The following is a 25,129-nucleotide window of genomic DNA, read 5'->3' on the forward strand; positions in this document are numbered from 1 at the left end:
TCCAGCGGAGTTTTAGTGGGCACGGGGCATCGCTCAGCAGCACCCACCTGGTGAAGGACCCCATGGGCAGGCAGTCTCTGATCCCCCAGAGCACATAGGGGAAGCCAAGGGAGGGAAGGGGGAGGGAGCCGTCAAGCTGAGGGGCGTTTTTTAATCCTCTGTAGTTGGGATTTTTGGTTAATGCAGTGAAACCACTAATTACAGCTAATTAAACCTGCACTGAGATCAAAGCTCAGTGGAAACTACGGGGGGGAGAAAACGAGAGAGAAAAGAAAGGAGAAGAAAATAGGGATTTTGTTGTAACCAAAAGTCCTTAATTGAAAACTAAAGCAGCTTTGTTAATTAAAAACAGCAAAAACAAAATGAGGCCGTGCTCCACAGATACACAACATGAGTCCAGCGTGGAGATGGAGATAAGACATCATTCCCACGCTGTCAGCAAAGGAGAGCTTTTCTTCCAGCTTTCCTTCTGCTCCTGGCTCCTCTGCAGGGAAGGGTCTGCCTACGATCCGTCCTGGGAAGTGGTGGTGACTTTTTCTCTGATTCTCTGATTTCATGAGGTGAAATCCCACCCCAATCCTTAAATTCCTCAATAGCAAAAGAACATCTGGGAGACTGTCAGGGCTCTTTCACGATGGAAGTGGCTCCAGTGTACCTGGGACCCCAAATTCCTCACACCTGACCTGCAGAAGAGGTGAGGACGTATCTCAACTGGATCCAGGACTTCAGGCAGCAGCTGCTCCTTCACCACAGCCAGACCTCAGTTGTTCCTCTCGTGCCCCAATGTCTGGTTCCATGTATTGTCCCTTCCTCAGTGATTAATATTTCATGGGAAATGAGCCATGGCCTTTCCGTGTAGCAGTCTGCCCCCCATTTATGCCCAGCTCTACCTGCAGCATCCTTCCAGCACCTGAAAGTGGGGTCCAACACGCACAAAACCAGCATCAAAAAACCTCCTGAAGGAGGCCTCCTTCGGCCAGCTGCACCCTCAGGCAGGAAGCACAGCCTGCTGTTTATCTATCGAGAAGAAAATTGGAAAGAGAAATAATATTTGGCAACGGAAAGGACTTCTTTCAGAGCACTGGGATGGCTGAGGGATCTCTCAGGCACACCGGCTTCCCCTTCCCTCTGCAGCACCCAGTAGATGGCAGCATGTTATTGCTTATTCGCCCTGCCTGGGACAGCTTTGTGCATCAGGAGAGAGGCACAAACCTCTCCTGCCCCTGCACAATCCCACAAAAACATTCCCTGCCTGCTGGCTGTAGCAGGGAAGGAGTCCTGCGTGCTGAGCATCCAAGCCAGAGCCGTGCTCTGAAATAAAGCCCCCTTCGAAATCCCACTGCTGTGGTTCGAGGCTGTTCCTGCTGGGATTAGCGGGCGTTTTCCAGCTCTCCCAGTGCAAGAATCAGTGGGATGGGACTGCCCTGCCACCTAAATAATGACAGGTTCTGGGGCAAGGCGTGCTTCCAGGACCTGATGGAGGTTAAGTGGTGTTAATTTTACCCACAGCTTCCTCCAAACGCCTTGGCGGTGCTCGCTCACTTTGCAACCAGCACAAGAGCTGGTGCAATCCTCCCAATTCTCCTGCTGGCTGTAGGGGTGCAGGGTGCTTGCCCCGAGGATGTAAGGAGACAAGCACGGACATCGCAGCATCACGGATATCGCTGGGAGAGCAGGGACACGAAGGAACAGGGTCAGAGCAGCAGCTGCAGCTGTATTTGGCCGGGGAGAGGAAGCAAAGGTCAATTTTCTTTTGTGAACAATGAGAATTTGAGCAGAATTTGTATACAGACAGACACATTTGATCCCAGGCATCTGCTCTACACTGCTAGGGCTGATTTGTGTCTGATCTGAGGACGACTGCCCAGCATGCTGATGCCTTCTCCCCATGCCTGGCCACTGGGGACCTCTCCAAGCGGCCGGGATCCTCCAGCAGTGCCAACGTGGGTGCCACATCTGTTAGAAGGACGTGGTCAAAGCCAAGGGCCCTGGTAAATAAAGGTCTTCAGCCACAGGAAAAGAGATTTCTGGTCCCTGCAGGGTGGATGGCCAAAGCAGCTGCTAACTTGAATGGCAGCTGCAGCAGGGAAAACCTCTGATCTAACTCGTAGGCTCACAGCCACCTCTGTATCTCCGTGCTGCAAACTATTTAAGGAATGAAGGACATTTTCAAAGCCCATAACGAAGAGGAGCACCACTCAAACCCCTTTATCTCCGAGGTCGAAATTACATTGCCTTGTACGAAATGGCCACATTTCATCAGTGGTCCCTCCCTTCCCCTCACAACCAACTCAATTAACTTTCAAGAAAAGGGCAATTTTATCACTGCTGTGTGTTGGAAAAGGTTTTTTTTTTTTTTTTTTTTTTTTTTTTTTTTTTTTTTTCCTATGGAAAATGAACATCTAAAAGCTGACTGATGTTGTATTCAAGGATAAGGCTGAAGCCAAAACCAAGTCTTTTCTGAATACCTCCGATGAAATCTCTGCATAAACACATAGTTGTATTTTAGAGGGGATAAAGGGGATGTGAAGGAAAGCAGAAAGGAAAAGACCTCAACTGGAATCCGGATTTTAAGATGATTTTTTTATCCCTGTAGTGGCATCAATACAATTCTGGGTCTGAAACTCCCAAAATGTGGAGGTATCTGGAATCCAGGCTCAATTGCAGACTTGGCAGTGTGTGACTGGGTACCATTACAGGAAGAAAATACTGCTTTTTCTTTAATACAATAGCAGATGCCCTAATCATCGCCTGCATTTCTGCTGGCCTAGATACTGAACACACATATAAGGGTAAAACCTATTCATATTTGCAGGAAATTTAGCAAATGATACAAATTCTTTTGTGATGCCTTAGCAGTCAGAACCAGCCTATTTTACCCATTTTTTTGTGTGTTAGTGGAGAAACTCCTTCCTAGAGCTCACATAAGTTGGTAATTTCTCTTTTTTTTTCAACAGAAACGTGCTCTACCTCTGCTTCGTGATGCTCTGCTGAGTTTCCCTGCCCTGCTCCACCTTAAACTGAGAATCTTAAAGCAAAATTCATTTGAAACATTTCCCCCCTGCCATGGTACTGCTCCCAAAGCCACACGTCTTGCCAGAGCCTGTTGTCACCTGCAGGTTACAAATCTTTTGAAGAATGTGGTTTAAACAGCAAGAGTCTCACCAGAACCAGCAAGTGCTGCATGGTTTAGGATTTGCCGTGAATCCTCTGTGTGATTTTGGCTTCAGAGGAGGAAGATCTTTCCCTTCCACCTTCCCTGACTGGGGTTTCTGAGAAGTCACCAGCTGAGATAGAGAAGAAAGGGGATGCCCAGTGCTCTTTGGGGCCCATAGAAAGCCCTGAAGAACATACCAAAAGTGGAAAAACAAACAAACAACAAACCCAAAATCAAAATCACAATGCCCAGGGAAATCTTAAAAGTCCTGAGGCCCTTACTTGAATGGTCTGCTTTCTGCCATAAACTCGAGCACTTGCCATTTAAATGTGTTCACTTGCAGAAAAGGACAGGGGTGCTGAGGCTTAGATCAAGCCAGGAGGACAAAGAGCTCTGCAAAAACACGAGAAAAACATTTTTGTGTGTGTGTGTGTGAGAAAAAAACAAGACACAAAACCCATTACATCTTTCCCTGTTCGGAGGAGCCCAGGACTTCTGATGAAGTTCCTGAAAGCTGAATTATTTTGGATACGGGGAACTGCCTCCAAAGGCCAGAGATGGTGCAGAGAGCCACCAGCTGGGTTAGATCTCCTCTCCCATTCCATAATAATCACCCAGTTCTCTGCAAAGTTAAGGCAGGGAAGGAATTTAGTCCAGCTAACACGAGGTGTAGGGAGAAGGAAGAGCAGGTGAGCATTCCTCATCTTTAAAAAGGCAAAACTGACAGTCAGCTACCACACAAAGCATTTACAGATTTCTGCATGAGAAATATGATAGAAGTACGAACCACTTTTATCCTACGCTGACGCTATTTTATGCTTTCTAGGTGTGAACAGTTGTTTATTTTATAGTTCGAATCGACCTCGGTAACTGGAATCCCTGGGGTAACAGGAGAACTTGCTCCGGTAATTGTAAATTCAGGTGAGCAGGGCAGGGTTCGGATGCGTGAAACACCTTGTTTATGTAAAAGGGGAATCTGGATAATGAGCATTCAGGAGTCAGCTGAAGAACAAAAAGGATAAAACATCTTCTGCAGATCACAGAAACCTGCCCCGAAAGAAAGAGGGAAGCAATGCAGTCATGAAAGCTAAAAAAAAAAAAAAGTTGAATTTGTATTATGGGAAGAAATCTGCATCGCAGGTACCTCAAAGCAGCTGATGCAGCTGTGTAGAGAGCTCAGGTATCTCGTGTGAGCTCCACAGCTCTCCGTGATGGCCCTCAGCAGCCCAAATGGCCCAGGAGAAAAACTATTCACCCTACAGCCCAGGCAGGCTGGTACGCGTGCGCTCGCTATCATGAAAACCGCCGGTATGGCACATCATCCATCAAGCAAGATGAGGAGGGGGGAACACGTTCCCTCCTCGCCCTTCCCTTCAAACTCCACGTCAAATTATGCAGCTCTACAAGTCACAGCTCTGTTCTCTCCGTGGTTGTTCAGCCCGTATGGCAAAGACCCTCCGGAGAAGGGCTGGCCACATCACACCAGCCCCCAGCAGCGCTCGGTCAGCAGCTCATTATCTGGGTGCCAGTTGTTGTCAGCACGTGCTCAAGCCCTGTTCTGCCTGCCAAAAAAAAACTGGGCTAATTTATTTAACGTTTCAAAGGATCAGGGAGAAAAAAAAAATCGTTTAAAAAAGGAAAGATTGAATTTGGGAACTTTATTCCTTGGAGAGTTGGTAATGGATCTAGCACTCTCACTCTCCGTCTCTCCCCCAGGCCTCAGCATTCATAACTTCCCCATGTCAATGTTATTATGAAAAGACTAATTCAATAATGAGATCATTCCCCATATGAGAGCCCAAGTAAATGAGGCACTCGGCCATACCTACTCTCCCTCATCTGAGGGAGTCACGCCACTCGTAATTCAGTCTCCGTGAGCGATGGCCAAGAGGTGACACCAACAATTTCCAGTGTTTGTGGTGGGTCACAGCTGAGCCTCATGCAAAACTTTTGTCATTTGATCTACATGCCTTAAATGGCAAATTCCAGCCTCCTCCTTTGGCTATTCCTTGGGTTCAGCTGCCCATTGCTGAGCCAGCTGCGGCCACAGAGGCTTGGCCAACACAGCTCTGCTGATGGTCCCGTTTAGTTTTTGCTTTTACGCACGTGGTTAGTCCTCAAGAGATTCTCCTTCAGTGAATAAAGCAGCAGGACAAGATGAGAAACTTTCAGGGGAGCTGTCATGACCAGTTTTGGTGTTGTTTTAGTATTGCTATCATTTTGAGAGCAACAGAACTTGAAGGGAGACAACAGCTGGCACCCCTGAGGTTCGCACACAGTACTGCAAGTGGCTAAAAATTTAAGCCTTTGACAAACCAAAGTATTACTCACCTGGGCACGAATCAAGACCCTGGATCAAACCAGCTTAAATTCCACGCAGGACTTGTACCTAGAAGCTTTTCCTTGCCTGGGTTTCGGTCTTAAGGGAACCACACCAACGGGAAGCCCCAAGCACAGACACTTTGGTGGGACCTCCACTGTGAGCTGATGGTGAACTCTGAACGCATCTCAATTGAATCTCCCACCCAATGAGGAGGAAAGTAAATATTTCAATTAACATTTCTACGCCCCTAACTTCATGGTATTCATCCAGCTGCACACACAGTGAGTGGTGAAACCTTTGGAAGGAGCTGCCACCCTGCACGAGGGCATCAAAATAGTAATGAAGACAAAACAGGGTCCCCAGCTCACCTTGCAAAGTCCAGGTCAGCCTCACGGGACATGGTGATGTTGGTCAGGTTTTGCTGCAGGATGAAGATGTTCCTGCACATTTTCTTGATGCCAGACTCACTGATGCGCTTAAAATAGTGGGCGCCGTTGATCAGAATGCAGGAGATGAGGTGGCCCAAACCTGCGAGGGGGAAGAAAAAAATCAAACAATAAAGTCACAGGAGGAAGATATTTATTAACAGTAATTTACTACAAAACCCATGAGTGAGTGCTGTTAAGGGGTGCATGTGAACTGGAACAGGAGATCTGCCAGACTGTATCCGGAAACTGCCTTCACCTTCCCTGTGAATTTTAGTAGGACTTCCCTCAACGTTTCCTTTGATAGCAAAAATATATTTTAAAAAAAAACAACAAAAAAGCATATAATAATAGTAAAAAACCTCAAAGTTGCATTATCGTAGCCATTGATATTTACAGGATGCTGCCAGATTTATCATCAGGCTTTGCAAAATGTCCCTTTCAGTCCCTCTCAGTCCCATCAATGGACCACTATTTGCTCCTACAAAATATTAATATTTTAATCTATTACCAAGGAGTGGTATTTCTTCACGGTACACTCTCTGCAAGAGCAGAAGTGAGCTGCATTTCAATGCACTCGATGTGCAGCCTCCCTCTGATCAGTCCTGAACAGTTTCTTGAGCCTGAATGATGTCTCCATCTGCCCTCTGCTACTAAAGGACAGAGCTTGGCTGCTACGAGTCAAAGTCAGCCCCAGAATGATGTACCCACCGCTCATGTTGCACTACAAACCCCCCCAAAAAAACAGCCCAATTTACTCAGTAGAGAGGTTAGTACGAGAGTAGACATTGATAAAAAGACCTGATTAAAAAAAGCACCATCAGGAGCCTCACAGGTTTGTGGGGGGCATTCAGAGATACTGAGAGCCTATTTTAGGACCAGTGGTGGCCAGAAGAAGGCTAACCAGGCTTGCAAAGCCTTGATCCCTGCTGAAATACCATTCTGTGCAGCGGGTGCATCTCCAGTGCCCCCTCTCTCCTGACTCTGTCAGCCACCACGTAGAAGGACGCGCACCCCGGCACGCAGGCAAGACAACCGTGCGTCAGCGCCACAAATAAATACAGGGGAGATGAACCAAGACGTGATTTATATTCTCCAAGGTAATCACGACAGATGAGACATCTGAAGAGCTAATGTTCTCGAAATTTAATTTTAGTAATGGAATAGCTACACTTTGGGTAGGAACTGTGCCATAATAGCACTGCGCTTGTAATATATGCACGTACCCTCCGGCTTCCCAAGCACAAAATGTCCTGCACGTACATCACCTTACTGCCTTCCTGCTCCGCGTGGGCCCACTGCTCGAATCCGGTCAGATACACTCAGAAATGCTATGGGAGCAACAAGATTTGACTGTCCTGTGTTTGCACGTTTGCACTTACCAATTTGCTGTAGATGTGTGAGAGACAAAGTTGTGTTTTTGCAGGAGAAGGTGTTTTTGCAGTGGGAAATTCCACTGACCTTGCACATTCAAAAGTGATTGTGCAGAGACAACAAGGGCATGGCAGTGGGGAGTATGTTAAGCAGGTAAGGGGAAGGTCCCACTGTCCCAAGATAAGGAGGATAGCTAAGAAAAATAGGACGAGCAGAACGAAATCAGTAAAAACAAAAAATCATGGGCCCTCTGGTCAAGAGAGAAGGAAAAAAAAGGAAAAGGAGAAATTAAGGGTTGGCCAAAAAAAAAGTACATATATTGTATAGTAATAGGCATCGAGTAGTTTGTGAACCTGTAGTACCCAGCCAACGAGGAATCAGGTGTCGGGTAATAGAGAATATAGTGTTATGATCTACTTTTGCTGGGCTCGCAGGATGCCTGCCACTGCAATCACAAAAAAAAGAGCTTCACAGAAGACCCTGTCTGAGAAAATTATTGAGGTTTTTCTCACAGATGGCAACAATACCACATGCATCTTACCGCCCAAAAGAATATTTCAGAGCTTTGCAGTGATAATGAAACATCTTTTCATATGAACCAAACTCTTACAAGCTCGTTGGCAAATGTCTGACCTTCGAAAATGTACTGGAACTTGTGCTGCTGGAGGCTGGCGCTCATGGCCTCCTCGATAGCACTGATGTCCTTGTTGAGCCGGACAACCAGGGGGTCGTAGTCCATGCTCTCCACGTTGGCCACGATGGCATAGTTCCCTTGTTTAGCCAGCGGGATCAGGTAGTGGAAGCAATGAACTCTGCAAGACAGAAAAAAGAAATGTTACACTGCAACAAGCTCGCCATTAAGATATCGGCGGGTGTTAAAAATAATTAACTCTTTTTTATTTTCATGCATTGGCCAGCCCCCAAGCAATATCTGATAAGCAGTATTGCCACAACATTTCCAGGGAGGTTGAGGCTGCCAAGGACAGTTGTTCCTTTTGTTTCTCCCTCCAAATACCAGCACGTTTGTGCCGACCTTGATGTGGCTTTGCCATTAGGTCTTCTGAAAGCATCGCTGATTACACTGCGCAAAAACTTAATATATTAGATGTTGTGGGAATTCAGAGGGGCTACTGAGAGTAGTTAAGATCTCTTGAAATTAAATCTTTTATTTTGGGAATAATGAAAAAAACTAACTACAACAAAAACCAAGCACACTGCTTGATCATGACACTGTATTAAATGCACCTTAGGCAAAGTGTTATCTTACAATTTTCCTTCCAAAGTTCAAGCAGATAAAAAATAGTAGTTCTAAGAAATGAGTGGTTATGTCTGCATTAAGTGCATCCTCCTCTTGACTTGTCATCGTCCTATCTCGAGAGGTGAATACAAAGGACCCTTTATTAACAGATCTGACCTACACCATCAAAGTAAAATGCCAAGTGCCTTTTCACCAGGTTCTCCAGCCTCGCATGTGCTGGTTCAGCAGCACTTTAATATTGATGCCTAAATGACAACTTCTTACAGGCTTTGTAAGCCCTAAGAGCAGTTAAAATTGGAAAAAAAGAGTGAGCCAGGGGACATTAACTGATAATTAGCAGGCCAAGACAGTGCCTATTCCCAAACTTTTAACACTACCGCAACTTTTTTCTTTCCTATTTGCCTGCCAAGGTGGCCTGGAGACAACGTGCTGTAGTGGGTTTACGTGCCCTGACACCATCTCTTCCATCAGGATCAGCACACCGAGGCATAAAATTCACACCAGGCTGGCTCAAACAGCTGTGGTGGTATGTTCTGACTTTCATGTCCCCATCCTCTTGGAAAATGTCCTTGTGTAATGCCATATAGCTTTGGTTTTTATGTGAAAACAGTGTAATAGATTAAATAATCTAAAATTCCACGGTTGTTTGTAACAAAACAAATGGTAAATGATCTGAACATGCTAATAGGTTTCATTTAAGGAAGCAGATACGAAATTAAGGAGCAGGTTCTCGGTGACCACTGTCCTCAGGGCATGCCCAGCTGGCAGTAGAGGAGCAGAAACCAACCCCAGGCTGGTGCCAACCAGCATCTGGCAAAGCTGGGAATGAACGGGGGTCCTACGGGAGGAGAAAGACAAGGGGTTAAGTGCAGATAAGTGTGGATGAACACAAGCTGTGCTCTGCACCTTGCAAGTGGCACAGATCTGGGGAGCTGGCGTGGGAATGCAGAGAAATCTGCTCTGAGCAGCCACCAGAGGGACTGGGATTTTGCTCTCTTGCTGCAGGGGGTTGTGAATGGGGTGTGATGAATGCAGGGGAGCTCCCGCCCTGCTGGGGATCCTCCTGGGTGCAGCATCCCTCCTTCTCACTCCTTGCCACCCGTTGAAAGGATTTACATGCTATGGTGTATTTACAGCATCAAATTTAGGATGCTGGTAGAAGCGCTGGAGGAGGATGGCAGAGGTCGACTCCAACATCCCAGCAAGAATTGTCCTGACTTCCACTTGCACTTATTTTGCTTCACCCACCTGTGAGGGAACTCCACAGAGGACTGTGGCCAGAAACCCATTCCACGAGCCCAGGTTGGTTGTGTTACCTTGCACCACATCGCAGCTGGAAAGCTGCTCCATTTCCATACTTTAACACTCTTTTCCTCAAATCCTTCAAGCCCCAGCTCATTTGTGATGCCTGCAACCAAGTGGCCAGCAGGTGATGGATGGCAGGGTGAAGGGCTGCTGACAATAACTAATGCGGAGTTTTTTAAAGCTCCTTCACGAGAGCTCTGCCAGCGTACAGGAGGACGCAATTATGGCTCAGGATATGTCAAAGCAGAACAAACCAACGGCCCATCGAGTCTCATTGCCTGTCTCTGACACCCGCTTACATTTGATGCTTCAGAGGAAGGGAAGCAATGAAAACACACCTGGCCAACACGACGCACAAGGGACAAATGTCGTCCCAGCCCCGGAGTGGACAGCTGGCAGCCTGAAGAAAGGGTTTTGCTGCTTTTGATCTTCGCATGTGTAGTTAGAGACATCATAAAACTATCCAGCCCTTTAGAAAATCCAGCTGGTGCTTGCCTCCTCTTCCCCAGTTTCTGTTACTGTTTGAAAAAGGAGCAAGAAAAGCTCCTATCTGCAAGCCAAAGCTCAATGGCTGATAAATATGCAGACACCTGTTAGATTTTAAAAGCACTGTGCAATTATCTAAGGACAAAGACTCTGAAAACACATTTTTCCTAGTTTTTGACACAAGATGCAGACCCCTCTATGAAATTCCAGTTTCGGTATCCTGCCTCTGTCCCTCATTTGGCCATCCACGGTGATGGGACCTGGCATTTCTGGGCATGCCTTTGATCTCTTCAATGCTACAGCGGGCAAATATACCTGTCTCAGGTGCCATAACGTGTTCCCTGGGCACAATCCTAACCTGTAGCCCTTGCTAGCTCACTCACAATCCCCGAATTCAGGGCTTTTACCTGACTTCCAAATGCAGGACCAGCAGGCAGCGGTCAGCCATCTCTTGGAAAGACCTGGCCAGCTCGCTCAGGGTTTGCAGGATCTGCTCGGATGCAGGGAGGTGCTCCATACTGGCGTGGCTGTCCTGGCCAGGAGACATGGCTAGCAAGAGAAGACAGGATTAATTTGTGACATATTTCATCAATACCACTCGGCTTTAGCAGCTACAGCGTCTCAACTGCTTCCATCCTCAGCGCGCCTGCTCTCGTCCACCTTTGGCTGAGCAATGAAGTCTGTAATTCGGGAGCGTGAGAAGCAACAAACTGCTTCTGCAATTGATTAAACTCCAAAATGAATCTGAGGGGTTTAATCAACCACCAGAATACATTTGCTTGGAAGATATTGCTCTGTGATGAGTATTTCTGCACTTGCAAAATCCAGGAACATTTATCTTACTTTGCATGGGGTGAGGAAAAAGCTGCTCTGGAGCCAAAGCACAGCACTGAAAGCACAGATGGCCCTTTTTGGTCACCTCAGACTTCCCCAGGAGAATTTCAAGTAAACCTTTGTTTGACCCATCCCTCCACAAGCATCTGGAAGCCTTCTTTGTTCTTGTGAATAAAACACAACTCTTAATGCAGTGAAGCAAACAGCAGGCAACAGATATGAGTTGCTCTTGGAGCTGTCTCCAAAGCTGACACCTGAAGAAAGATGCTGTTCCTGCACACCAGACAACTGGGAAAAAAACCCCTCTTTATTCAGCACGTGCCACATTTACAAAAGTCCTAGAAAGCGGAGCCATTTCATCATTTACTTCTCACCACCCCACTGAGAGCCATGAGACAAGTGGTATTTCTGCTGCGTGGGCAGCAAAGAAGAGAAGAGTAGCTTGGCCATGGGATTGTTGTCCTGCAAATACCATCCCCAACGATGGCCTAACCAGGTCTAACTTCTGCAGATACATCCGTATCCCTCCCACTGAGACCTCTTTAAATCACAGTTATCATAAATTCTACCCTAATTACAGGAAAAATATCTCAAACATCTGAGTTCAAATCCTCATTTAAGTAACACTTTAGAAATGACTTCTTGCATAGGGTGATTAGTGATGTTTGAAATTAAGCAGACCTGCCTAGGCACCTTCCAGCTGAATTAAACAGTGTGATGGCAAGGGATGTCCTGGGTCACCACGTCTGGCCCCACAAGCGCTGTGTCCCATGGCCTTGAATAGAAACTCGTGTGCCATATGGAAGTCATTCAAGTCTCTACCTTCCTTGCTTCCCTTGGTGGCTCCTGAAAAACCTCTGGCAGTGAAGCTGGAGGCTAGGAACTAAATTCCAGCCTAAACGTAGTCCCTGATGTTATATATTTGGTTCTTCATATGCCAGCATTACTCTTTGCCTTGTGGAGTTTGCCATTGCCGGCATTTAGCTTCTGCTATGCTACCATGCTAAACTCCTGCAGAGGTGGGCAAAGCAGCCTGATTTATCTTCTGAGAAAGGCTTTCCAACCCCTCTTCACCCAAAGGCAATTCTCTACACCCTTTCCAGTCTCAATTATATATTCTTGAGCAAAAGTGACCACAGCTTTGTGCTGTGTTCGAGCTCTTACTACTGCCACAACGGGACTAGAGCTTTCCCATCTCCCTCGGAAATACTTTTTTTTTTTTTTTGATCTGGTATCTGTTTTTTTTTCACTGCTTTGCATTTTCAGCTCATATTTATTCTGTGATCCACCTGAATAACGGAGGTACTTGCTGGCAGTGAGAAATTTCTTGTTTCCCCTCTCCTTGCACTGCTGTTGGGTACATGACAAACACTCAGCCAGCCACCAACGCAACTCGGCGCAGGAAGGATTTGTACCTCACCAAGGAACTGTTGACAACAAACTCTCATTGTGATGGAGACTGATTAAATAAATGTCACTTGGCTCTGTTTGTATAGCCAAAGACCTGCTTTGAAAGGGGAACCTACGCGGAGCTTTGGATTCGCTCCTAAAATTAAACACCCCTTCAGATCTAGCCTGAAAGGCAAAACCAAGACAAAGAGATAAAAAGTCCAAATCTCTTTTGTGTGAAGCAGGTTGAAATAGAGGTAAACATATAAGACAGACAAGTCCAATTGGAGTACAAGTACCTAATTGTGCATCTAATTTTACTGTGAATTACAACAGGGAAAACCCTGCATGGACAAAGCCGTCTACAACACAACTCCGGGAAGCTGTTTCCTTCAGCAACTCCTCCAATCGCAGCAATATTCATGAAGTTTCATCCTAACAAAGAGGCAGCAATGGGCAAAGAAATTCAGAGCTTGGCAAATACGGCGGAAAATAATTAATTGGCCTGGAGTGTTAAAGAGAAATAATCCATTCACTGTAAGGATTCCTCCCCGGCACACTCCGACACTTCCCCAAGCATCGTTCTGCTCGGTGAGAAAACAAAACAAAATCAAATTATTGGTGGGTTAAATGAGTTATTTACACAACCTCTACTTCCAGATAACGGCGTTGGGAGATGACTTGGGGGAGGCGCTTTGGAAGCGCTGTTTGCCCAGCTGCCACCCACCCTTCAAGCCCCCCAGTGACATTGGTTTCCCTGGGGGTGGCGGGACTTTGGGATCAAGCAGCATCAGGTCTAAGCGTCCTTATCAGGTCACAGCAGAAGGCAGGAAACCTTCCCTATATTCTGGTGGGGGAAAAAATTATTTTTAGTGTAAAAAACTAAATTTTGACAGGTTTCTAGGGGTCTTGCTCCTGGAGCTGGACTTGCTGTTACGCCGCAGGAATGCTCCCGCAGTGCTTCCCTGCAAGCGATGGAGATGGATGGACCCATCAACCGAAATGCAGGAGTCAGCTAATTTCTGCACGGGAGAGATAGACACACATTTTTTTTCTGCTCTCCAGAATTCATTTACAGCAATTTAAGTGAAGCCGTAATTATATTTGTCAGCGGAGTTAAGAGGAGGAGGGAGACGGGGATGATCTGTGCCTTGCTTAAAGCCAGAGCACTCCTGGCTTTGTTTTTATGGGTGTTCAGTGCCCCCACTGAAGGAGGAAGATCGAGTGCTGGCATGGGGCATCTGTCTCCATTTCTCCCTTGCAATATGAGAGCACTGAAGTGTACCTTTGCTTTTTTTGGATTAAAAGACTTTCCGAGCCCACCACTTGTCCTTTCTCCTTCTTTGCACATCCCAGAAGGATCGTCCCACTGCTGTGCTAGCCAAGGAGAAAATCCCATTTCTTTAAGTTTCGCTCAGGAAACACGAACCCACAGAAGGAGTTGTAGCTGTATAAGATAATCAGAGCCTAAAATATTACAGGGTATTGAATAAAAACATAATTTGGAACTGGTTTTGGAGGTGGCCAGTTCTTTGAGCAGACACGATCGAAGGGTGACCCTGCACTGATGGACCTCCAACTCACCAGAATGCCTCTGGACCCAAAGAGCTGAAGGAGGTATCTCCAGCTGAAATGCTGGAGAAGCAGCACCATAATAAAACAAAACAAAATTCTCAGCCATCTATTTCTTCTTCCCTTTCTTAAGTGCCTTGGCCCATTTAGACCACGTCAACCATGAGCCCTGCAAGCCAAGAAAATACCCAGCGGTTGGGTAAGCAGCAGCCAACAACTGGCTCCACAGCCCCTCATCACTTTGCAGCCCAAACAGATGAATTTCAGTTGTCTTACGTCGGCTTCCCGTGCTGCTGGATAATAATTACGGTTTTGCCTGGGATTTCTTTTGCTTGCTGTAAGCCTGGCCAAGATACCTCACTCCAAGGAGAAGGCGCATTTCATTCCGGCAAACCTGAGAAAAATAAACTTAACGCAGTAGTTGTCGCCCATGATTTCAATCATTTTGCAATTCGATGCGATGCCGGTGCCTCTTGACAGCTCGTGCCTTGTAAATCGATGGATGTAAATTCCCAGACCTCGGGAATATTAAACAAAACCTGCCGCGGCGCCCATAAACAAACCTCTGTAACCAATCAAGGTCTACAATAGCACGTCCTGCCCGCTCCCTGCTCGAGCGGAGCGACTGCTAACAGATTTGAATGATTTAATAGCACAAGAAGAAAAATCAATCTAAGGTTACAGGCTCTGCTTCGGCTCCGGTGCAGCCCGAACCCGGGAAATAAACCTGCAACACGCTCACGCTTTCCATACAGCGCTGTACGTGTTTGTTTAACGGGGAAAGGGGAAAGGCTCACGGAGAAATTTTACAGCTCTGTTGGGAGAAAAACTCTTATTTGGAAAAGAGACGCAGTCTGAAACCTTCGCTGTGTCCCACAGGTAACATTAGGGAGCAGCTCACACCTATTTAAACTTGAATTCTTGCTCCCTTCCTCCCTGCAAGAGGAAACCCTCAAATAATCATTAATAAACAGATGCGAAAGGAAATTGGGATGGATCAAGTGCTGAACTATGCCTCTGGAGACTCGGGGTTAATTCCCATCTCTGCTGGAGATTTTTCTGGGGATCTGGGCTTGCTCTCTCCATGCTTTAGTTCTCAGTGGACGAAACCTGGGATTTCCTCCTCTGTCTTTATCCATCACTGCCTTGCAAACTGACTCCAAGCTCCCCGTGTCTCTTGTCTTTACAGCTTTCAGCACCACGAGGTGACACTGTCACAGGGAGACAAATCAGCCATTGTAAGAGATTTTCCGTGTATTTAAAAGAAAAAGCACTAAAGTTAGGAGGAATTAGATTTGTGTATTATGTATACAAATGTATTATATATCCATTTTTTTAAGGAGATAAGAGTGTGGCAGCACAGCGTGCACACTAGGTGCAACACCAAGGACTTATTTCAGCAAGATTTCTGAAGGCAGACATATTTGAGGAGACTTCTGTCCCCTGAAGCCAAAGGACAGGAGGAAAACTAACATTTTTTCTAATGGGTCACCATCAAAAAATCACCTCTCTTCCTATTAAGCCATGCTCTGCTGATGGAGGCTAGGGTTGGGTACCGGAAAGCTGCTGCCGTGGTGGTGCTGGTGAGGAAGGGCTTCAAGGGGCAGCAGGAACATCACTGAGATGCCTCCAGCCCCAAAATATGGGATGGAAACAGCACTGGGGCATCGCCTCGGCACAGCGCTACAGAGACGGGAGCTGGGAGATAAATCAGGACTTGCTGGAGATGAAAAATCCTAAATAACTACAGAGAGCCAGACAAAGCAAATCAACTCAAATGATTTTCTCTCCGTGGGAAAAACTACCAGGACCCTGCTCTCGAGCCGCTTTTCTTTTTGTGGTTACACATCTTTCCTCCCACTTTGATCTCTTATTGCTCTTGAGATGCCGCCTCGATCTAATTTAGAGTCTAAGCTCTCCGAGGAGCAGGGGCCTTCTCTTTTTATCCTGTTGCAAAGCGCTCTGCACACCTGTGGTGCTTGAGAAATAATGAACAACAACAACTATATGCAACCCATATGGCCACTTGGACCGGCTTCTGGCTGCAAGAGTATTATTTGAAGCTCTAAGGCAGAGATCACTCACTGCCTGCCTTTAACTGGCTCTGTTTGGGGAGCTCAGAGCTGCAACTCTGCAGAAAAGCAGTGAAATGAGCCACAAAATCTGGAACTGGATTTTGTTTTTTTTTTTCCGAGTTTCACGAGATTTATTTCAGAGCTGCAGGGATTTGGGAACCAAAGCTAGATGCTGTTTTGCCATCCTTCCCCTTCCTTTTCAGAGGTGTGTCTGAACCTTTGGGACTCCTAGATGTGGCTATTTCAAATATTTTTGCAGCTACTGCAAAGATCTTTTACCTAGATCTCTCTCTTTCTAGATTTTAAATAGGGAGGAAAATCAAGATGAGCAATGACATCTCCCAAGACTTCCATGTACCTGGCACCTATGGATTTTTGATGTCAGCTGTCTTCTTCACACAGACTCTGAACCAAAAGGGATTCCCTAGCTTGTCCTGGCAAGGATTTGGCTCTGCACATCAGCGTGCTGACCTTCCCTTCCATGAGGTTGGGTAAGGTTAATTCTCATCACCATGCGCAGCTGAGCAGCTTACAGATGAAAGCAGGAGCCAACGAGCAGAGGTGAGGGCACTCAGCACCCACCTAAGTAATTCAGAGTCTTCCATTCACTGGGTGCAACCCTCCTCGTGAAATAAAGCGAGCAACCTGGACCTGGGCAGAGCTCTGAGATCTGGAGAACATCTCCCATGTGCTGGCGGGCTGGGGATGCAGCCGACCGTACCGATCAATAAGGGAAGAAACAGGGATTCTTGCTAAAATAAAGCAAATACCAAGAAAGGACAAACTTTAACAGGTGAGGACCTTTCAAACAAGAGATACGGGGCTGGAATTTTCTCAGTACTCGGCACTGCTCTGGCTCACCTTTTACAGGGATCATCGGCAAAACCACTCATCGACGCCGAAGGGGCAATGTTATGTCAACGCTTAAAGGCTAAGCAGAGGTAAAGCAAGCTCAGGGAGAGCTTCCCACTGACATTAATCATACTAATGTGACATGCTATGACCACTTCAGAGTCCTGTTATTCCTACTAACGAACCTGGTTCATCAGCAGAGGTAATTGGGATCACATTGGAAGATCCTTAAGGCAGGGATTTCCCTTTCTGAATCTTCTTGAGGTTCTGACGAGAACGGAGGAGGAAAGGGAACTTTGTGTGCCAAACTTGAGAAAAGCAAGGCAAACCTGAAGGGTGGTCTCGAGAACATCCTTCCATGTCTCTCTGCCCACTCCATGTTAAAAATTGAAGTGCAGGAGAGGGACAATGTAACCGTGCTGGAAAAAAAGCATCGCGACCTCATTTGCGATGAGTGGTGATAAGCAGGCTGGGCTGCAGCCCCCATCAGTTCAGTAAACACTAATGATGAGGAGAGCACAGACTGTCACCAGTGATAAAGAACAGGCTAAACACTCTATTAGTTTTTCATTTTGTGAATTAATGTTTTTTATGGCGTGTGTACACTCGCTAGTTAATGAATTGTCTCGTTAGAGCTGCCTGCAGAGCTCCTCGTCTGCCTCTGCTGGCAGGCATAAATTTCGCAAGGAAATTACCACTTTTAAAAAGGCAATAACTCCTCTAAAAGTGGTTTGTTTTCCATTGGTTTCTGCAAATATGCAGCCTCGAGAAAGGGTTTGTAAGGGAAAAAAAAAAAAAAGAGCTGGAGGGTAGGACAAAAAGCGTGGTGGGACGGTCTAGCTCCATCTAGCTCCATCGTACCAGAGCCGGCTGGAAGGTTGGGTTGGTTGTTGAACACTTTCCTTTAAATACTCTTCATTCAAGTCTGGAAAAGGCTTGGGAAAAAAGAAAACCAACAAAAAAAGAGATGCTTGGTTCATTTAAAAAGTCAAAAGGGAGCAGGCTTTTTATTATTATTATTATTATTTTCCCTAAAGGAAGCAAAATCATGCAGATGCAGCTAGGAGCAGGAGAGCTATCTCAGCTGAAGACTGAATAAATCCCGATCTCTTTGAACAGGCCAGGGTTGGTTGCTCCAGTGCTCCTCAACTAAGACAACTCTTCTGTGTTAAATTTTCTTGCTTTCAGTAATTTATAACATAACTTTCTCAATTTCTACCCCATAGAAATGTTTTTAGGGCTTGATTCTTTTATCAAAGAAGAAACCTGATTTAGAAAGCTTAGGGAGAAAACACACATTAATCTGCTTTTGAGTTATGGAAAGCATTTTTTTGCCTGTTCAAAGTTTTGCACCCTTCTCCGCCCTTGGCTAGCCAAAACCAGCCACGTGCTTTGCCTCGTTTTCATTAAACCAGGGCAAAACCACAGCTCCACTGACCTCAGCTTCCATTAATGAGGCTAAAAATTCATCCCCAAATTAATTTCTTTTCCTACTTCAGCAAGAGCTTTGTTACTGGGCTTCAGTGGGGAGAGAAGACCTTTTAAAAATTGTCCACGTTTATGAGTTGAGGGGTAAAAAAGAGTGGAAGGAAACCAAAAAGCTCCAGGCCAGCTGCTTTGCAAGAGGCACCGCATCCTTAGAGCTGGTGGAGATGATTTCAGCTCAGCCGTTAATAACAAATGCTTCCCAGCACTCGGAACACACATAATGAACATATCATCAAATTAACGACGTTTCGATGGTATCTGACTCGGAGCATGTCGGCTCGGCCGTTAACTCACTGGCAGGCATCGGGCAGGAACGCTGGGCGTTTATGAAAGCTGCAGCAAAAAATCTGCGTGAAGATGTGAAGCAAAGCAGAGAGGACCAGCAGGCTTTTACGAGCTGCTTTCATGTTCAATTCTCCCCACACCGCTGCTAGGATGTGTCCTAAACTGAAATGTTTAATTCTGTTGACAGCTGAAAGAATAAGGAGACAGACAGGTGTTGGCCACTTGGGTTAATATTAAAAAAAAAAATCAAAAACCAACTGCAAAGAGATGTCAACCTGCTCATACGGCTTCCTCAGAGCTAGAAAAGAAAAAAAGAATCAGTGATTGGTGTTAGGACGCTTGTAAAGCAGCATAATTATGCCTTGACATAAAAACTGAGAGATCAAGATGTTTTGTTAGGGGACTGGTCAGCTTGGCAAGGAGAGGCACTGATGCTGCAAACCATCTCAGATGTCCAAAAGCAAATAGAAGAAGCAACCTAACTTTTTCCTTTTTTTTTCCCTCCCTGATACCATGCTGTATCTTGCCAATAAATGCCCTGAAAATTTTAGCATCATTGCAGAGTTTCTGTGGGTAGAAGGTGTCCTGAGAGGGATGAATTTCTAAAAGGACCTTAAACCTCTCAGTGTTGGACGCACTGGAAGAGTGAGAAACAGAAGTGCTGATGGTCTGATGGCAAAACTACTCTTCTTTGGAAGAAGTGGGGACAAGGTAAGGCAAATGTCAGGAAAATAAATATGGTTAGATAGATACCTTAAGGATCTTCTCTTTTTTTTTTTTTTTTTTTTTTAAGTGTTGACAATTATAGATGGAAGTGTTTTGGGGACTGTTTTTTAATAAATTGATTTGCAAAGTAGGAAGAGGAGTAGCAAGGAGCTCTGTGCTGGAAGACAGAAGGGAGTGAACGCAGCTTTTCCAGGAGACCATAGAGGAAGGTGGGGATCTGAATATCCAGGAACCATGACGGGCTTTCAAACATAAGGACAGACCTCACGGGAAAGACGAGGGGCACGAAGAGGGCATCACATCAGCAGGAACATCGTTTCCATCTTGCATCAGCTGCAGCAGCCTCACAGCTTGACTTCTCCTCTGTTCCTGGTTATTGGAGAGCCATTTTCTCCAAGTCCCACATGAATATAGATGCAGGTTAGATGAGAACAATCCTCCAGCCCACGCATTGTGCAAAGTGACTCAGTGGTGATGTCAATGGTTGACCACACTCCCGTCGCCTCGTTCTGGAAAGGATTTTGCCCCTTCTACCCTAGAGGATGCTGCCACCCCTAACACCCCAGGGAGAAGCAGGTGGATTTACTGCCATTAATCTTTGCCACCAGTGAGTCATTCTCTTCAGAAGAGATAAACACATCCTAATGCGTGATCCAAGCGGTGTGGACAGCAGGCTCTTCGGAGTTATTTCCACAAAAACCTTGATTTCCTGGTATTACTCATGAGGGATCCTCATTTTAAAAGGGGTTTGAAAGCACTGCTAATTAGGTCACTTATTTACATGACAATCCCCTGCGTTTAAGGCTGGTGGGTGGGAGGAAAGAAAGCAGGAACAAGAGTAATTAGCGTAATCATGATGGTAAGCTAAGTGCTGACCTCAAGGCCCCAAGATCAATACTGGGACTGCATCCCGGTGGTGTGCCTATTGTCTGAGATAAAGAACCATAAATGCTGAGCATCCAGGTCAGAAAAACAACGTCTCATTTTCTAACCATTAAATATTTGATGTAAAGCACCGAGGCTGGGGAAAGGAGTAACCACTAATCCATAAGAGCAGCTTCACTGCAGACATTCAAGGGAACAAGGGCAGTGAAAGGCATTGGGAGATCACTTGGACACGAAAGCAAGACGTCTCAGGTGGCTGATGGCTGTGTGGTTTTATTCCCTGCTAACCAGCAAAGCAAACCTATATTTCAGCCACGAAATTTTATAGCCAAAATCATAAAATAAACCAGAACTATCTCTTAATCCCTCAGGCCTTACCAAAACAAGCACTGTGCCTTCATGAGGATACTGGTTCCAGGCTGGTTTGGAAAGGTAGCCTTAACCACTTTGCTGTCCCCAGCCAAGTGGTTTTGGCCCTCCAGAAGCCAACTTGGATAAGATGGTACCAGCTGGATCCTTGTCCCCTGCTGGAATTGCTCTGCTCAGCTCTTTTTCTGCTTCAGGTGGTGGTAAGAGACCAACAGGCATAACTTGGCGTTTGGATCCAAGACAACTTTGCTGAATTGGCACATGGAGGGGAAAAAAAAATCCAATTTTGCTATGTTAAGTCAATCCACTGAAGCCTGAGGCTCTTTGAGAGAAAACACATCGTTCAGCAGTGCTGATGGCTCTTGGGGTCACTAACAAGAGGCTCATATATGTTGTATTTCAGGGTATTGCCAGATGCATAAAATTACCTCATTGAATGTATTCTTAAAGTCCTCTGCTCTCTGGCACTGGTTCCTCCATTAGGTTCTTAACTTTCAGTGGAGAGTAACTAGATAGCATCTCGTATCTACTCAACCTAAGGTCTAAACATTATCTAGGAGTTTCTGACCTGTATGTAGCAACTTCCCAGAAGTTAAAGTAAATTTGTAGCTCCTCCTAAAGCTAAAAATGGTGAGTAATCTGGTGATCATAGATGGTTTGGTGTAAAACTGACACATTTACATTCTCCTGTGCTTGAAGAAGGCCAAGTTCTCCTGTCCTTGCTCAAGGGGAATCCCACCTGGGGAAACCCGGGGCTCAAGGACAGTGTTTCATTTCTAAATACCAGCCCCAAGCACACCGTGTACAACAGTGGGATTTGTAGTAGTAAGGAGATACTGTTGGTCATCTCTGCAATATCCAAGAGATGTCAGCACAGGACCACGATGAGCCATGGGATTGACAAGAAGATGTGTGGATCTGAGCCACGGTGATGTAGATGAGATGGCCAAGAAGACCTTCTCCTATCAGCTGCCTCTGGTTCTCCCCTGAACTTCCTAGACCCAAATGAAAACATCTTACACCAATCTGAACCAGCTGTTCCCAGACAATATTAACACACGCTACCCAGAAGAGGGACTTAACATCTTGAAATTATTTCAGGATAAGCCACATTTGTGTAACATGTGGCCAGCTCATGATACGGAAAGAATGAACTTGCGATTTGTAAAACAAATCCTAGACACAAAACGAGTTAACCTGATCAAACAGGTTGAAGGGCAGAGATGGGAAGGGATCACCCCAGGACACTGGCATCTCCCTTAAGACAACGTGTGCACAGCTGTGAGATAGGAAAGACCCCACGGATGACTGTTTTATGATGGTTCAGACCAAGTGAGAATGGGATTTGCTCCCATTTTTAGCATTTTCAGAACAGCACTAATTGCTCAGGTAGTGGAAGAGAGAAAAAAACAGTATTGGAAAATGAGACTGCTTAAGAAGCTAAATTGGAAAGCTGTCATTTAGACTAAGTTATATTGAAGCAACTGGAATTCATCAAATGATACAAGCATGCAAGACTTATCTTTTCAAGTTAATGGCAGATGTTTTACATTTGGAAGGAATTTGGAGCGTTTTCTGCTTTGGAAAGAAATGCAGTTTTGCTAAAATAATAACGCAACAGCATTCGCTTCTCCCGTGTGAGGTCAGGCACGTGTTGATCACCTTTAAGCTGGCTTTTAAATAAGGTTCTCTATTAATAGATCTCTACAAAAAAAAAAAAAAAAAAAGTTCTCCATGAGCAATCAATACAGCAAGATGTGTTACAAGCTCAATGACAGAAAAAAAATAAGCTCCAACGGGAGAGAAATATAGGCACATTTAAGAGCTGAATTCAGTTCATTAGAAACACCAGGGTTAAACACAAAGCCCCGTCTGAGTTCACCACCGCAGTGTGGCCTGACTATGAAATGAAAGGCATCAATTTTACCACCGTGTCGGCCCTGATTTTCATTTGTGCTGAGACCCCTTTGCACCACTCCGTCAGCAGAAAGGGGCCTTAAAGTGTAAATTACAGCTCCTTTCCCCTGGCAGAGTGGTATAAAGGGGCTCTGCCATCAATTTTAAAAGACATCGCTTTCTCAAGTGTTGCGGGATGCTTTCTGTGAGCTATCAAAGCCTATTTCAGGACGAGGAGGCACGCTGAGCCAGGCAAAGGGGAGGCTGACCTCTCGGGTGCAAAGTGCTCCAGGATAGTCTTGATCCTATAATGGCCTTCACTAACCTTTTCAAAGTATTTTGAGATCTATGGCTGGAAAATGCAATGCAAATGCTCAGTATTATCATTAACAAGAGCCAGCCAGTGACAGAAATCTGCGGGATTTGGTAAAAAGCTGTTGCACAACCCATTTTTCTGCCCCCTGCTTTTGAACGAAACCGTGGCTGCTGCAAGTCTGGAGGGTGAAATGCTGCCCTGCCCATCCACAGAAGTGGCGACGGCATTTTCCACATGTTGCCTGTTGATTTTGGGGTGGAATCACCCCTACATGGGTGAAAAAACAACCTGTTTAGGAAGCATCTGCAATACGGAAGCAAAGAGCCTGAATGCCTTTGTAGGCACCTTAGAAGGGCCAAATTCTCTCCTTGCCAACCCTGCAATGCCCCTTCACAAATCCCCTCATTTTGTAACACCCTAAAACCCAAGTGGCAGAGCAAACTACGTCCTGACAGCTTCCTAACCAGACCCAGAGACCAAGCAAGAGCCACGGCAAGCCGACGATTCTTAAACTTTATTATTGATGTCCTTGTTGCGATTTTACTTCGAAGCATTTCTGCCATTGAATCTGGCTGGCACATAAACCCACAAAAGACTGAAGCCCTGAGTTTGGAAACCAGGGTATGACAGTGCAACGTGGCAGTGAGAATTGCAGGAAAACTGAATAAAGCAGTAAGAAACTCCACGTGACCTTTCTGTACGTTGTAAGGCACAATTTCAATTAGGGTGGATGTAAAAATAAATATATATATAAAAAAAAAAGAATCCAATGGGAAAGGATTTCCTGAGGAGGAACAGGAGACATTTATCTACCAATCTGCATATTGGCATGTGCATCACTTTGACGTATTGACAGCACTTAAACACTGCTTTGGCTGTCACGGGGTGCGATGGATGGCAGAGGGGCTGGGTGGGAGGTGGGAGGCAGCATCCTGCCCGGAGCTGTGAATCTGCATCCCCCAAATACAGCTCGTGTAAAACAAGGGGAGAACTGCAAAGCCACGTCCTTCCGACTGCCTGTGCAAACCCCATCCGGAAAGGGAGCGTGGCATTTCCCCATCTCTCATTAAACCCGCGTGCAGCTGGCTTAACCAACCAGAGTAATTAGCTCCGTGTCTAATGCAAATCGTCGCAGCGGAGACCTGGCTCTGCCAGCAAACAATTGCAATTTATGTCTGGGAAGAAACAGCTTCGCCTTGCTGGCTTTGCTGTGGCTCAGCTCTGCGGACAGCAGCAGGGTTTGGATGTCCCGGTGATGGAGCCAGATCTTAAAGGTCTCCTGTGCATCCCCCCTAGCACCAGGGTGCTTCCCCCATAGATGGGCTGCAGGCGTTAATTCCGAATTTGTACTCACGTTTGCCCTTGATTTATGTAGGGTTCACTTTCTAGTTTCTGCAACTGTAGACAAATGGTCAGCCTGAAGTCTATTTGAAGCCAAGGTTGTGCAGAAGATTTTGACTCTTTGCTTTTTAAGGAAGCTTTGCTTCTGTGCCAACTTTTGAAGGGAGAGGAGCTGGGATTGAAAACCAAGAGCTTTGACAACAGTCCAAGTAGTCATTGGTTTAGATTTGCTGTTAAAAACAGTATGTCTTAAGTCCCTCATGCTTTTGAAGCTTTTTGCTAAGAAAAAGGATAAATGTGCATGCATGTGTGTGGTTTTCAAATACAGCAAGATTCTCGCTTAATTGCATAAATCCAGGACCCGGGATGCTACAAAAAAACAACAAACTTCACAGAATAAAAACACTCAAGACTTTTTTTTTTTTTTTTTTCCATTTCTGTCTTCATTTCAACACATTCCTGACCCAGCTTTTCCTCTTGTGATGCTCTTTGCTGGACCTCCCTACTTTGAATGAACACGGAGTTGCAGGATCCATTTCTAAGGAGACTTAATTTGTAGATTAAGGACATGACTGGAGGAGATGTCTTTCTGGAGACTACTGCTGGAGTCCTGTTTTTCTAGCTCAAGCTGCCAAGGTACTAAAATTGCATTAAAAATATTCTTCATTAAGGATCAGAAACAGAAAGCACACACAGAACTTGAACACAATACACTGACCAACCTTTGGGTGGATGCAAGAGAATCTGTTTATCTGTAAGTATTTGCAGGCACA

At 45.6% G+C, this 25,129-nt stretch overlaps 1 protein-coding gene across 1 annotated transcript in view; it reads right to left on the reverse strand.

Moving 5' to 3' along the window:
- The window catches only part of EXOC4 (exocyst complex component 4), a 368,415-nt gene that overhangs the window by 18,458 nt on the left and 324,828 nt on the right, over positions 1 to 25,129 (reverse strand). The window contains exons 15-17 of the mRNA XM_032185122.1: positions 10,736 to 10,877; positions 7,913 to 8,091; positions 5,849 to 6,008 (exon numbers count right to left, since the gene is read on the reverse strand). Coding sequence (XP_032041013.1) covers positions 5,849 to 6,008; positions 7,913 to 8,091; positions 10,736 to 10,877 — 481 coding nt within the window. The remainder of the gene's footprint in view (positions 1 to 5,848; positions 6,009 to 7,912; positions 8,092 to 10,735; positions 10,878 to 25,129) is intronic.

The sequence above is a fragment of the Aythya fuligula genome, chromosome 1 (assembly GCF_009819795.1).
Source record: "Aythya fuligula isolate bAytFul2 chromosome 1, bAytFul2.pri, whole genome shotgun sequence".
Classification (NCBI taxonomy): domain Eukaryota; kingdom Metazoa; phylum Chordata; class Aves; order Anseriformes; family Anatidae; genus Aythya; species Aythya fuligula.